Raw genomic sequence first — 15,513 nt, 5'->3', positions numbered from 1 at the left:
TGGTATATGTTGTGCTTTATTTGTTTTCCTTTTTTAAATGAGCACTGAGTTTTTTATGAATGTAAGCCAGTTTTCCCCACTCCATAAACTTTATTGCGCTAACAGTTGTCAAACTTAAACGCAATAATTACCCAGATTGTTTAAGTTTATTTGATAAACTTGAATAAAATGTTTCACTATTGTTACATTTTCTCTTGAAATACAAAATGAGCAGAAGTATTCTTGTTTGCCAACCTTTCTTGAATTGAGGCACATATTTTACATGACAACAATATGACAACAAGGATACATGATGACTATGCAGTGGCGCCTTGAGTTGAGTTACAATGATTCTTCTTAATGCTCTAATTCAAAAGACATCTCAAATCATGTTTATGGATTGAAATTAATTGAATTGCCATCAATTTGTTCCAGCGTCACCCCAATAATATTTTTTTCTGTTTTATAATGAGGAAAAATATCAATCTATTTCATACTCTTTAAAATATAAAATAATTACATAATTTAATACAATTAGAAATAATTACATTTTTGTCACCCTTTCTCCTTCAGTGCACATTGTGCTGCTCACTGTGAATGCCTTGACCATGTGGGGGCAGTATAAAACAGATATGCAGTTATACTGTTCTGGAGACTATAAACTCCTCTGCCTGGTTGCAAATGGCAAATTAATGACATTTCCATCTATTTCAATAGAAAAAGATTTGATTTGATTTATGAATGTGATCACAGCGCAAATTAAACTCATATCTCTGTACATTGGTGATACAAACGGATGAACATACATAATTTGCAGGAGTTTATTTACAATTTTTCAATCAAAGACGTGAAAATGCATAATTTCCCAGGGCACATCGTAGTTCACACTCATTGTCTAGAACTCGGCTAAATTTTGTAGATGATTCAGCGTTGGCATGGCAATGAAATCCATGCTATTCTCCTGATTGAAGGTCAGTCAAAGGTCCGGCTGGAAACAGGACAAAAAAAAAAGTCACCCGACTTTGAAGCCTTTATTAATTAAAACACTAGCAGTGAAAGTGGAACCTATTTTGCCAACTAACAGCAGACAATAGGAAAACCAATAAATCACAATCAATGTCGCCTCTGCGTGGTTCATTTGAAACATTGCACTTGCCTGACAAGCCATTCGAACAATGGATCACTAATCAGTTACTGTTTACTTTCAACAGCTCCTGGGGGGAGTGAAAAAAAATGCAAAAACATTGTCATAATATACAATTTGACATTGTTAAAATGATGCACTCACTTCCAGTCCAACTGGTTCACCTGCAACGTTCTCCTTGCCTTTAAACATGCTGACAGTAAGTCACTGTTTAGTGTACAATCTCATAAGAAAACTGCTAAGCACTTTAATTCAAAAGTGCTGATCATGCACAAAATACATTATGTTTGAGCATACTATATTGTATACAGATTGATGAAAAAAAATCTAAATTGATCAAAAAAGCAAGAAAATAATTGCTCAAGTTCATCCATGCATTTTCGAAGCCACTTATCCTCACAAGCATCGCGGTAATGCCGGACCCTAACCCAGCTAATTCCAGGCGATAGGCGGACTACATCCTGAAGTGGTTGTCCAGTCAGTGATTCAAAATTTTGGATTCGCTTACCTTTCACAAACTCTTTCCTCCTGGCTCGCAGTCCATGTGGGGGAAAAATGATCAGTGCAAAATCTTGGGATACGATGAAAATCTGTCCGATTTAAAAAAAAAAAAAAAAACCTGCAATGTAGTAGGAATGCAAAAAGCTGCCAATACAGCGATGGGACAATTATCTAAATCACAAAAGACTTCCTATACTTTACGGTTACCGCTGACAGTTTGTTTGCGCCTATGTGCTTTGTCTGCCTGAAACGCCTGACAGCCATTATATTTTTAGTCCCTTTGACACAAATTAACCTGTCAAGTCATTCATGCAATTCAAGGAAGTCGTTCCCCCACACTGAAGATTGAGCCACTTAATCACACTGTGTTGTTCATACCAGGAGAGTGGAAATTTCCTGATATAATCCGTACTTGTCTTATTAGTCGATCCCAAAGTTCCTTTGTAAAACGCACCAGCTGTCTGCAACTAAAGCATTTATTGTAGCTCGAAGGTGCAGACATATCAGGGAACAAAGAAAGATGTTCAGGTGTGTGTTTCCTCTTCCACATTGGACAAGATTACCCGTCGGGTTACCAATTATTTATTTATTTTCCCTTGGCGTCATGATTTTTTTTTTTTTAAAAAAGCATACAATATCACAATAGCCGCTACAGCCTATTCCACTCTGTTTTTCTACTGCACACATTCACTAGATAAAACTTCATATACAATCAAGCCCAAATCATCTGGAAATATTACAATACAGTATAGACAATCTGTGCTGTCAGACATAAACAACCACTTCAACCTACACAATGAATACAAAAACACAAGAATGGTCATGTTGATTGAGACGATTACAGAGGTATTATAGGATAAGTAATGTAGCACGATTACTATTCTTAGTAGGGATTTGGTAGGTATTGTCGCTAAATGATAACAAACTAAATGTTGCCTTAATTGTCTGTGAGTGGAAGCTAACGCTTACATTTCCACACACATACAATAAGTCATACATTCAGACAAAACATGCGACAGACAACTGAACTGTAGATGCGCGGTCAAGACGTCTGAGGAGGCAAATATGAGCGCTGAAAGACTTTACAAGATCTTTCCAAACTGCAAACAAAATATATAGAACATACAGAATGGTCATATTTTGATTGAAATAAATCTTGAGGAGGACAATCACTTTTCATACATTTCATTGGTTTCTCCCCCTGGTCATTACAAATCAACTCTTAGAAATAGCACATCTGTGGCGTTATTATATGACAACAGTTATGATATTAAATGTCTGAATCTGCATATAACAAATTCTTGTCAGGCGCACATGCATTGTTTGTCCAATATATGATTTCTGCATAGTCTAAATTTGTTTGAGCCACGTTTACGTGAATTAAAAAGCATGAAAACAGGCTAGTACAATGTTCAATGTATCATTGTGCAATAAATTAATATTGTTTTTAGGCTTAAACGAATGTTAACAAATTAGAAAATTAGTTGGACAATGACAGACTTTTTTATGATTATGGCATAATACACCATCTCAATCAATTTGGGATAAAACGACGACTTCAATGATGTGTGTAGACTTTCTACTTTAATTTGACATTTGGTCCAAGACTGCCTGGCAATTAGTCTCCTGCCCGATGATAGCTGCGATACGCTCCCTGTGAGGATAAGCGGCTCAGAAAATGAATGGATGGATGGAATTACAAGGATTTCATGCCACCTTCCCGGAAATGCTTTGCCAGGCCTTGGTTTGCTCCTCATTTGTGAAGGTTGCTTCCTTTAGTTTTGTCTTCACTGTGTAAACAGCAATGCCCCAAATCAGGTGACAGATTTAATTTCTTTGGCTTCAGAAAGTTCAAAATAATGTACTGGCCCCCAGTACATTATTTTGCCATCACCCACATTAAAAAGAAATTTAATGTGAGTGATGGCAAAATAATGTACTGGGGGCCAAAGTGAAGAATGTTCTGGAGTGGGCGTATTATTGGCAAATTCTACTTTGTACAATTGATGGATGTAAAAACACCAATTTCACACAGAATACAATGATTTGCAAATCCTTTTCAATCAAATACATGAAAAACAGATTTGTAATATTTACTGATATACATTTAATTTTCAAATATTTAGTAATTTTGAACCGCACTAAAAAAAAATGGGACAGGTCCATGAATACCACTATGTTACGTAACCTTGCCCTTTTAATAAGCATTTGAGAACCAAGGACACTAATTATTGAAGCTTTAGAGGTGGGATTCTTTCCATTTCAATGGTAGACAGGTCTGAATTGTTGAGAGGCCAGTCGAGTACTTGCACTCTTTTACTAAAAATCCAGAGTGATGTGTGTAGAATGTGGCTTGGCGTTGTCTTTCTGAAATAAGAATGGAAATCCCTGCTTGGATGGCAGCATAAATTGCTCCAAAACCTGTATATAATGTACCTTTCAGCATTAATGGTAATTTGGATGTGCAAGTTTACCAATGCTATGGGTACTGACAAACCCCCCGCAACATCACAAATGCTGACTTTGAACTTCAGGCAGCTAATAATTATTTTTGCACCAGTGGAGACAACTTTCATGAATTCCAAAATCAACCGCGGTATGGGCACGTGGACATGTGCAATCGACAAATTGTCCACACCTTAATCAAGAAACAAGATGAATGATAGGCTGCAATCTTATTTTTTTTTTTTGCTGCGCGATCGACGCATTGAGCACGTGTGTCCTATAGAATCACACTACTACTGCAGTTTATGAGACATGATTCAAAAGTCGTGTACTTTTTGTTGCTCTGTTAACAGGAAACCCACATGAGAAAAATCCAATTAAATGTGTAACAAAAGCAGCAAGTGACGGTCAAGCAAAGCATCTCCACAGAGAATACTGAATTCCTCACTGCCCCACTATGTATTAAAATTTTTGTGCAAATATTTGTGTGCCCCTAAAATGGATGAATTCTGTATAAGTGGTGGACTTTTTGTCCTTACTGATAAATGGAAAATTATAGCTGAAAGTCTACATGGAAAATTATAGCTGAAAGTCTACACTGAAATGATATACTTTTTTAAAAATCCTTTTAATCATGTAAAGCACATTGATTTACCTTGTGTAGGCACTGTGCTATCTAAATAAATTTGCTTTTCTGCTTATGATCCAAAAGTGTGAAAAGGGAAAATGCTGTATAGTCATAGTCTAAAAGCTCCTGGACCTACAATAACGGTAGGTTATTGTAACAGAGACATACATTGCATCATTATTTACTTCGACTGGTTGCACAAGTTTTGATGATCACCCTCCGTGGTGGTGCCTCCTCCTCGATGCTCCGACTGGCCACCAGGTCTTGCAGTTGCAGGGCACCACCGCCAATAAAACAAAAGGCAGGGCACACGGGGGCTGAGCAGTCCACATGGCCCTCCCACAACATGCGTAAGGAGTGAGCGTCATAGAAGGCCACTCTTCCTTCGTCGCAGTCTAGGCACACGCCTAGTCTTGGTGGCAGTGGTGTCGTGTAAGGATGGGCGAGCTTAGCATTCGTCTGTGCATGGCTTCGGGGTAGAAGGATCTTGCCCATGCCCATGGTGAGAAAGCAGAAGGCGGGCGAGTCCTGGCCGTCCTCTGCCTCGCTGTCATGGCCGCTGTCTGGGTCATATCTAAAAAATGCGAAAGAAGCATTTGGTAAAAAATGACATATCTAGCCAGTCATCCATCTGTTATTGTCTGTTGAGGATTGTAGGGAGTTAGACCCTAATGCAGCTGACTTTGGGTAAAAAATTGACTAAATCCTGGACTGGCTGCTTGTGTGTTACAGGGCACATAGAGACTGAGACAGACAACCATTCAGACTCACATTCACACTGTCACTCAGAGGCAACAGAACCAATGCTGCTTTCACGGAATTCTGGAAAGTGAACCAGTACATTGTCAGTGATGAAAGGACGTAAAAATGTAATAAAAAAAAGCCATCTCCCGTTACACGAAAGAGTTCATTCCTTTGCACCATGTAAACTCATTATATCCCATTGTTACTCTGGGTTCTACCATTCTAAACAAGAGGTCCAAAGGCCACTTTAAAAACGTTTACAACAAAAACAAACAAGGTGAAAAGGAAAATAGTTAATGATTTTCCAGGATTTTTGGGTGGCCAATAGCTCTGTATTCTACTGAGTCAGAATCACCTTTGTACTGACCAGATCACTTCATTCAAAACACAAAAACGAGCCATCAATAGTAATATGACAATCTTTAAGGTGATGTTACACTGTCCTTTTTTTTCTTATTATTTAAACCCGATTTAGTTGATGTCATGCGCTGCCAAAAAAGGAACACCAGGCTTCAAATGGCCTGTAGGCCAGACCTTACACCACATGTGTCAAACTGGTGGCCCGGGGGTCAGATCTGCTCCTCCACATCATTTTATGTGGCCCAGGAAAGCATATCAGATTGCTCATTGCGTTCTGGTGTAATGCCAGTGAGATATTTGGGAGCATTTTTTTGTGTCCAATCCCCCTTTAGAAAGGAGTGTAATAAGTTTCCATTGGCCTCTTATTTCAAAACTGGCTATTCATCACTTTGTTGTGCATAGAACAATCTTTCATTTATACGGGTTCACAGTCATAGCGGCCCTCTGAGGGAAATCACAACTACAATGTGGCCAAAAAATAGGTTGACACCCCTGCCTTACCCCAATAAAAAAAAGACATCTGCACATTAAATATTTGTCTTGTTTTTGTATTAGTTGGTGCACACAGAACCAATCTACTGATACTGATGTGCTATACATTAAGATAAATGGGAGGTTGCTACTTATATGTGAATTTCAACCCTACAAAAAAGGATTTCAATAGACTTGATTTGACTTCATCATGTGCAGTAGGGTTCGTGGTTAGCTAATCTCCCACAGTTCTCAGGTTTCTCAGTTCAAATCACTTTGATTTGTGTTTTTCGCCAAGGTTTAAGTCACTGCTCATAAGAATCATTTGGTGGTCCATCCATATGTTAGTTGCTATTCATTGCGTCGCACTACCAATACCCAGCTCATGGTAGTGGGGAAGCTAGAGCCTATTGTAGCTGAGAGGCAGGGTACACCCTGGATTCATCCCCTGTCAATCACAAGTGGCATAGTAAAGAAGTCTTACCGTGGACTGGCCATGTCCTGTGGCTGATGGAACCACTCCTGAAGCTTCACCTCCTGTCCTACTCCAACCTTTACAATGGACGAAAGAAAGATTAATTTCATAAAATGCTCCATCTTCTCATAAGATGAATTTTATAATTTTAGGTAGGTCTCACACACGTCTGTGATTTTTTTTTTTTTTGCAAAATACCACAAGGACTTACTTGTACTTTTTCTTTTTTTTTGTCTCCCTGAACTCAGCGTGTTTTGAGGGGTTGATCTTGCCACTCCTCACCCTGTCTACCTTTACGGCAGTGCCAACAGAGAGTACAGCTTTTGCTTCACCGTCACGTGAACAACTTGGCCAAACATTTGTGTTTGTGAAACTTACAAATTAACTCTAATAATGTTAGCTAACACCACCATGCATGTTTCTCAAATGTGGGGGAGAAAACCCACGTAGGCATGGGGAGAACCTGCAAATAGACTTGTTATTGGTACCTTGAATCTAAGAACTGTGAGGCAGATGTCCTAAACACTACACCCTTGTTGTCTGTGAATTGTGGGGTGGGTATTGTGTAAATTATCCCCACCATTATGTTACAATCCGACAAAATTCACAATCGTTCTTTTGCAGACATTTTCAGCTAATATAAGATTGACTTGATTGTTCAATTTCCCACTTGAAAAATGGGCAAACCTTCAAACATAAAAAAGATGGAAAGAAAGCATTTGATAAATATGTCTTCATAATATGTTTCCTTCAACGACTCCGCGTGTAGCAAACTCTACCTTAATCAGGTAGGAACCGGGCTCCACCGAGCACGCCCAGTAGTGCCTGCCTTGAGAGACGGCCAGGTCAGCCACCAGGAGGTCGGCGGTCAGGTGGCAGGAGGTGAGCGTGCGGTCAGCAACCTTCAGCAGGGACAGGCCCGGCACGCTGCGGGCATATGTCTGACCCTTGCCCAGCGCCAGTCTGTCAGAATGCAAGCCCCAGCGAGAGTCCAGCGAGAAAGACAACACTGGCGAGAAAGAGAAAGAGAGGAGGGGGCAGAGGGCATAACAGGAAGGATAGACGGGGAGAGGAATTCTCAAGCTGAACAAACAATGGAGAAAACAACAGGAAACAATGACAAGAAAGGAGTGTAATAGGAAGGAGGAGGGCACGTGGAGGCAAATATAAGTGAGGGGTGTGTCATGACAGTATTTTATCCCATTTGGCCTTTGCAAAGAAATATTGCACATCCTAATAATACTACTTTGAATACCACTACAAATGAGCAGCAGAGAGTCCAAAAGAAAGGAAAAATGAACATAGCAAATGTGGAGTACGGATAAAAAGTCGGGCCATTTGATTTGATTTCATTTAAACCAGATTTCTTTGGGAAGAATATTATAAACACCTGTAGGACTAACTTTACTACTACTACTAATAATAATAATAATAACAATAATTACAAAAATATTGATGAGGATGATGATAATAATATGTATATGACTATGTAGTATTTTTTTATTAATTTGATTCAATTTATTTAAAAAAAAAAATCTCATTTTAGTAGGACTACAGTTCATTGTATTGTTTTATTGTTGGCAGTAAGTGTAAACGAGAGGATTTGAAAGACAATTTACCAGGAGCTGGTGGCGTGCGGAGGTACACTTCCTCACTGTAGTCTCCAAAGCCGGCCTTGTTACAGCCTCGTACCCTCAGCACATAAACGCTATCTATCTGCAGTTGGTCTACGATGGCACTCGTCCCTCGCACTTCGTCCAGTCTCTGCCACGCAGTTGAAGAGTTGGGGGATCGGGTGCCGCCCCAAGTGTCTCCGGATGCACCCGTCCGACTTTGGTACTCGACAGAGAAGTGCCAGGCTGGGGCTGAGTCCTGAGGCAAGCGCCAGCACAGGAAGAGCTGGTCGTAGGCCAACGTCTTCTGAGTGTCGATGACTGGGGCTAGAGGGGCTTCCGGGCATTATGCAAAGGAGATAGTCGCTAGGGTTTAGAATCTCTGGCACAATCCTGATTCAATAGATAGCTAGACACACAGCTAGCGATTCGATTCAACAAATATCTTTAGAGGCGGAACGATTCGATACAGTTCAATTCAGCATGCAATTCTTGATTTGATTTGATGCAGAAAAAAATTCGATAGTTAACATTTGTGTAAATGTGTAAATAAAAGAACCTTCACTTAACTTAACCCACTTCAATAAAATTACATTTATCGAACCTTATTTTCAAACTATTACATAAAAGACCATTTAACCCTGAATATTGTTGCTTTATGGTAAACTAAAAAAACTAAACAATTACTGCATTAGTCTTTTATTCAAATATAAAATGTTTTAAATCGACCACAACACAAAAATTTATTTTGAAGATTTTCCCTCTCACAAACTCAAACAGGTCGGGTCTCACACACCATGCCAGTCAAGCAAGAACCGCCAATGCACACGCACACTCCTTTTTCTTTTCATTTTTTTTTCCTTTCCTTTTTTTGTTGCTTGCTGAATGCTGATTAGATTTTTGAATATTTAAGTTGTAATGACTTGCTTAGTTCAACTGACGATTGTTATGTCAGTTTAGGATCGTCTGTCTGTCTCTCTTTAGGGTCGCACAGTACCAACTCGAAACGATAAGCGGACTATGACATGCACTCCTGCTTGGACAATGGATGGATGGATATTTATTTTAACATATTTCACCATTTATCTCAATTATTTCAAGTTTTATTTAAGTTTTCGTATTTTAATTGTTTAATGTCCCCTTTCCATTTTTGTCTTCTGAAGCACTTTGCCGCATTCTGTGAAACTGCTATATAAATACTGTAAATTATACTTTTTCAGCGGCACGGTGGGTCAGCTGGAAAGCGTTGCCCTCACAGTTCCGAGGACCCAGGTACGATCCTGGCCCCGCCTGTGTGGAGTTTGCATGTTGTCCCCATTCCTGCGTGGGTTTCTCCAGGCACTCCGGTTTCCTCCCACATCCCAAAAACGTGCAATATTTGTTGGACACTCTAAATTGCCCCTAGGTGTGATTGTGAGTGTGACTATTTGTCTCGATGTGCCTTGCAATTGGCTGGCAACCAATTCAGGTTGTACCCTGCCTCCTCCCCGTTGACAGCTGGGATAGGCTCCAGCACTCCCCACGACCCTCGTGAGGATAAGCGGCAAAGAAAATGGATGGATGGATATACTTTTGCTAGTTGTTTTCTCACGCAAGAGCGTTGGCCTCACAGTTCTAAGGACCGGGGTTCAAATCCCAGCCGTGCCTCTGTGGAGTTGGCATGTTCTCCTCGTGCCTGCATGGGTTTTCCATGGGTTTCCTCCCACATCCCCAAAAACATGCAATAAATGGAGACTCTAAATTCTCCCTAGGTGTGATTGTGAGTGTGACTGTTGTCTGTCTCTATGTGCCTTGCAATTGGCTGGCAACCAGTTCAGGATGTACCCTGCCTCCTGCCCGATGATAACTGGCATAGGCTCCAGCACTCCCACAACCCTTGTGAGGATGAGGAGCTCAGAAAATGGATGGATAGTTGTTTTTTGCTCTGCAAGAGCATATGACAGACTTATTTTGGCCTCCTACCACTGGGTGGACTGTAGAATTCATTTTAAGATTATTTTATTTGCTCTTGTTAAAGATTTCTGAATTGTTTTATGTTTGATTTTTATTTACTGGCAAGTGCAGCACTTTGTCTCACCTGTTGATGATTTTTTACAATATCCAGTTGAGTTGAGTTGAGGATTGCAGAAATTTGATTTCAAACAAGATTTTCAAAAATGCTGCATTATCAAAATGGAAACCACTTGTTTAAATTGCTCCTAGTTTCTTCAGTCAAAGTAACAAAATCACTTATTAGACTACTTTCCAGCACAATAATAAAGATAATGTTAAATGAACAGTTCCAGAGTCTTTTGAAAAGTGGATACTATTGGGTGTGCTTAGGTGTAACATGTGAAGTTTCCAGCACAATACCTACCACGTATGAACTCCAAGCTGTTGATGAACTTGACCTCTTTTGTTGCGTCCAAGTGAAAGTGTTTGAATGAGGGATCGGCAGATAGGGAGAAGCGCTGCAAATTTGCGATGGCCTTCACCAGCCTGTCCAGGGAAATCAAAACAATTGTAATTTGGGCAAATACAGGAAAACAAACAATCCATACATCCATTTCTGAGCTGCTTATCCTCACAGGGGTCACAGGAGTGCCAGAGCCTATCCCAGATATCGTCGGCCAAAAGGCGGGATACACCGTGAACTGGTTGCCACCCAATCGCAGACAAACAAACAATGTCAACAAATGTATTTAACAAGCTACCTGTTGTGAGTTATTCGCGCTGCTTGCACGAAACATGGCTGATCGGTCTCCTTGAGGAGCTCGTGAGTGTAGGCCATCATGCCGGCGTTCTCCAGCATGTCTCGCCTGTCAGACGCTTGCCCAGACAGCGCCTCCTCCCTGCAGCCATGTGAACCCTCCAGGGCCACAGACAATACCCTCTGACGCTCAGCTATGGACGCCGCTAGATCCTGCATGCAGCGGCTCAGATGACTGAGAGCTACAGCACTGTTGGCCTGTAATAATTAAATAACCTATTACCAGACAAAGCTGATCATGTTCGTTGTTTACATTTCACTGTAATGCAGAGACTGGGATTTGCTGCTTTACAGTCTTAAATGCAGCATGTAGACTTAGTAGACCAGTGATTCTCAAAGTGTGGCTAGAGTATCACAAGTGAAAGAGTCACTGAAGTACAGTTCAGGTGTATTAAACTTTTAAGATCATCCATCCATTTTTTGACCTGCATATCCTCACAAGGGTCACAGGAGTGCTGGAGCCTATCCCCGCTATCTTCAGGCACGAGGTGGTATACACCCTGAACTGGTTGCACATAGAGACAAATAACCATTCACACTTACAGTCACACCTAAGGGCAATTTAAAGTCTCCAATGAATGCATATTTTTTTCATGTGGGAGGAAACCGGAGTGCCTGGAGAAAACCAACGCATGTACGAGGATAATATGCAAACTCCACACAGGTGGGGCTGGGATTTGAGCCCCCTGTCCTCAGAACTGTGAGGCAGACGCTCTAACCAGTCATGCCACCATGCCGGCCCAATGCTTCTTGGCGAAGTCATATTTATTTCAATACAAAACTAAAGTCTGACCTCCATGTGTTTGAAAGCTGTCTCCAACTGTGTGATCTGACTTTGTATGGTTTCCTGGTTGGCCAGGATGTAGTTGACTTCCTTGGTGAGTTGATTCTGCAAGAACATCATCAAAAGTTATTACTCTGAGGCTGATTAAAAAAAGTAAAAAATAGGCAGGTGTAGTAGACAGATGAGCGGCACCTTGAGGGCCTGGTAGGCTTGTGTGACCGGCAATACTTTGTGGCCCTGATGGATGCGGCGTAGCTTACAAAGCGGGCACAGCAACCTGCGGCAGGTGCAGCAGTACCACTGCAGTCGCTCCTGCTCGTGTTCCGTGCACGTCAGCACCTTAAGGGACAAAAAACAGATTCAACGGAAAGTATTGCTTCGAGGAAATGGCTTAGAAGAGAGACAAACCTTTGGGCGAAAGTTGTTGGTGGGGAGGATGTGTTCGTGCTGAGCTCGAGGGGTCCCCCAGGGATGGTAGAGTTTGAAACATTCATTGCAGAAGTTGGCTTTGCAGTCGGCGCAGCCCTTAGTGGCTTCCAAAGAATGTGGAGGCTTACAGAAAGCGCACATGATGGCTATGCTGCCCAGACTCAGCGTGTGCCTGTACCTGACATAAAACAATGAGTGATGCCTTTTATTGTGTGTGCCTGTGTGTGTACTACAGGAGGTCAGTTGTAAATATCCATCCATCCATTTTCTTACCAGTTTATCCTCACAATGGTCGCAGGAGTGCTGGAGCCTATCCCAGCTGTAATCGAGCAGAAGGCAGAGTACACCCTAAACTGGTTGCCAGCCAATTGCAGGACACATCAAGACAAACAGCCACACACACAATCACACCTCGGGGCAATTTAGAGTGTCTGATTAATGTTGCATGTTTTTGGGATGTGGAAGGAAACTGGAGTGCCCAGAGGAAACCCATGCAGACATGGGGAGAACATGCAAACTCCACACAGGGAGGGCTGGGATTGAATGGAACTGTGAGGCCAACATTTTCCAGCTGCGACATTGTGCCGCCAGTTTGAAGTAAAATGAGTTAAAATAAAGGTGCTTTTCAATTTATTAGGACATTGTGGAAAACTGAATTTTCTGAGCACATTTCTGTAATGGGCCACATTAGATACGACTCCCCTTCAAAGCCCATTTTGGCTATGAACCCCCACCCCACCAACCCACCCACATATTTCCGGTCTGGGAACTGTGGATTCACTTACACTATTAATAAATTCACCTACAGTATTCACAATTTTTTCACCGTATTTTTTTAATTTCATGTTTTTAAATGTTGCCATTTTTTTCAATTTTATGGTATACCAATCCTGATAATTTTTGTCGATTTATCCCCTGTAATTCTGTTAAGCAATTATAATGGGTGTTAGTTTTATGTGGATTTTCGCTTTGTGGTCTGGCCCAATCCCCTCCTAGTGAGGGTCCAATAAAGATTATATACCATATTTTCCGCACTATGAGGCACACCTAAAAGCCTTTAATTTTATGAAAACTCGACAGTGCGCCTTATAATCCGGTGTTTGCCTTATATATTCATCACTGTGGAACCTTTAGCACAGCTCTATCTAATGGATGCATAACGTAACCCCAGCCTATACTGTAGCGTCTATTCTATGCGCCTTATATGTGTAAAAAGTTTTAAAATAGCCCATTTGTTGAAGGTGCGCCTTATAATGTGGTGCGCCTTATACTGCGGAAATACGGTATATTATTGCTTCATATACTTACAAGAAATTGATGGATAACTACTTTTGAAATCAGAAGCCTATTAAAAAATGTATTTTAATTGTAAGGTTTCTTGTGAAAGGGGGATTGGTAAGAGAAAATGCAGTGTCTCAATGTTATTAAAAGTGAAGACAATTTGCTAATTTGGTGTTTTTGCAAGAAACATGAAGTCGAGATACACGATTCGCAGGCCACATAAAATGATGTGGGAAGCTGGATCCGGCCCCTGGCCCACCAGTTTGAAACCTGTGCCTTAGTGCAAAACGAAAAGCAAAATACACAGCAATGGTTCTCAATGTGCGTAGCACTACTGGTAAGTGGACTGCTGAAAAATCACGACGTTAAATGTTTGCACCGCATAACGTTGTTGTAGTTCAAACTGATTTTAAATATATTATAGTACATTTGTTGATTACAGTTGCATTCACCTTAAACGTAATACATTTGAATTAACTGTTTGGGAACTTTTTTTATGGTCCAATTTTAATTGCTTTCATCTTATAATGAACACTTTTGCCTATTTAAATTAAAGTGGTCCTTGGAAACCTAGGTATTTTTTTAGGTAGTACTATATATAAAAAGTTGAAGAACCTCTGGCATACAGAATTTTATTTCCATATTTAAAAAGCATTTTTTTTTAATATTATAGCTTACAGCGGTGCAACTTTAACTAACTGGTAAGCACATCTGCCTCACGGTGAGGAACCAACTTCAGATCTAGTCTTCCCTGTGTGCAGTTTCAATGTTCTCCCTATGCCTGTGTGTGTGTTTTTACCAGGTACTCCAGTTTCCTTCAACATCCCAAAAACATGCATGGTAAGCTGATTGAAGACTCTAAATTTCCTGTAGGGTCTATGGTTGTTAATTTACATGCGCCCGGCAATTGGCTGTCTACCAATTCAGAGTGCACCCTGTCTATTCCGCGAAGAGGGCTGGGATAGTGTGGTCAATAAATCTACATCATGTCCTACACAATTGAAAACGAAAATGTACACTACATTCTAATTTATTGAGATGTGTATGAGTACAAATATTAATACATGTTTACTTAAATCTAATAAATGTGTAGCAAAAGTCTGACAGGAGCTACCATGTTAGTCAGATGATGATGTAAACTGCATGTCTCCTCTAGATTTAAATAACCATCCTTGCTAATTCCAATTCCAAAAGTGTTTTATTTTAGTTACCTTTCCACAATGCGCTCTAGAGTGAGGTTGCGGGGACAGTCCGTCAGGCCTTTCTCGCCCAGCTCGACATCCTCCTGACAAGAAGGACACGGGAACAGCATGGGGGGAGGGGCCGTGTCCCTACGCCGCCGCCCAGGGTATGTGCTGCATACTTGGGGGAGGAGAATGCAGGAAACCAGATGGAATATGATAAATAACGTTAAGGAATAGAATATTTACTGACACACAAACAAATGTCTTCATTTGGGTGTGTTTTGATTGGGGGGGTTCCTTATGACTATTCCAAAAAGAAAGACTGCCCTCATTGGTGACTTCACACGAGGTGTTCGTGTACGTTACAAGCAGTGCTAGGAATATCCATTTTCTGAGCCCCTTATCCTCACAAGGGTCACGGAAGTGCTGGAACCTATCCCAACTGTCATCAGGCAGGAGGCGTGGAACGCCCTGAACTGGTTGTCAGCTAATTGCAGGGCACATAGAAACAAACAACCCTTCGCAATCACATTCACACCTATGGGCAATTTAGTCTTCAGTAAATGCATATATTTGGGATGTGGGAGGAAACCGCAGTGAATGTGGAACAGTGGAGCATCTGCAGACCATGGGCTTCACAGTTCTGAGGACCGGTGTTCGAATCCCAACTTTCCATATTCTCCCTGTGCCTGCGTGGGTTTTCTCTGGGCACTCCGGTTTCCTCCC

The 15,513-nt window shown here is 41.0% G+C and overlaps 1 protein-coding gene across 1 annotated transcript in view; it reads right to left on the bottom strand.

Annotated features, from left to right (window-relative positions):
- Positions 1-1,135: 1,135 nt before the first annotated feature.
- The window catches only part of trim46a (tripartite motif containing 46a), a 22,614-nt gene continuing 8,236 nt past the window's right edge, over positions 1,136-15,513 (bottom strand). Inside the window, exons 4-14 of the mRNA XM_061820315.1 lie at positions 14,815-14,965; positions 12,302-12,500; positions 12,086-12,232; positions 11,903-11,998; positions 11,054-11,307; positions 10,717-10,838; positions 8,367-8,696; positions 7,527-7,756; positions 6,757-6,824; positions 4,883-5,271; positions 1,136-1,193 (exon numbers count right to left, since the gene is read on the bottom strand). Coding sequence (XP_061676299.1) covers positions 1,171-1,193; positions 4,883-5,271; positions 6,757-6,824; positions 7,527-7,756; positions 8,367-8,696; positions 10,717-10,838; positions 11,054-11,307; positions 11,903-11,998; positions 12,086-12,232; positions 12,302-12,500; positions 14,815-14,965 — 2,009 coding nt within the window. The 3' untranslated portion in view covers positions 1,136-1,170. The remainder of the gene's footprint in view (positions 1,194-4,882; positions 5,272-6,756; positions 6,825-7,526; positions 7,757-8,366; positions 8,697-10,716; positions 10,839-11,053; positions 11,308-11,902; positions 11,999-12,085; positions 12,233-12,301; positions 12,501-14,814; positions 14,966-15,513) is intronic.

The sequence above is a fragment of the Syngnathoides biaculeatus genome, chromosome 5 (genome assembly GCF_019802595.1).
Source record: "Syngnathoides biaculeatus isolate LvHL_M chromosome 5, ASM1980259v1, whole genome shotgun sequence".
Lineage (NCBI taxonomy): Eukaryota > Metazoa > Chordata > Actinopteri > Syngnathiformes > Syngnathidae > Syngnathoides > Syngnathoides biaculeatus.
This window is presented reverse-complemented; position numbering and strand designations above follow the sequence as displayed.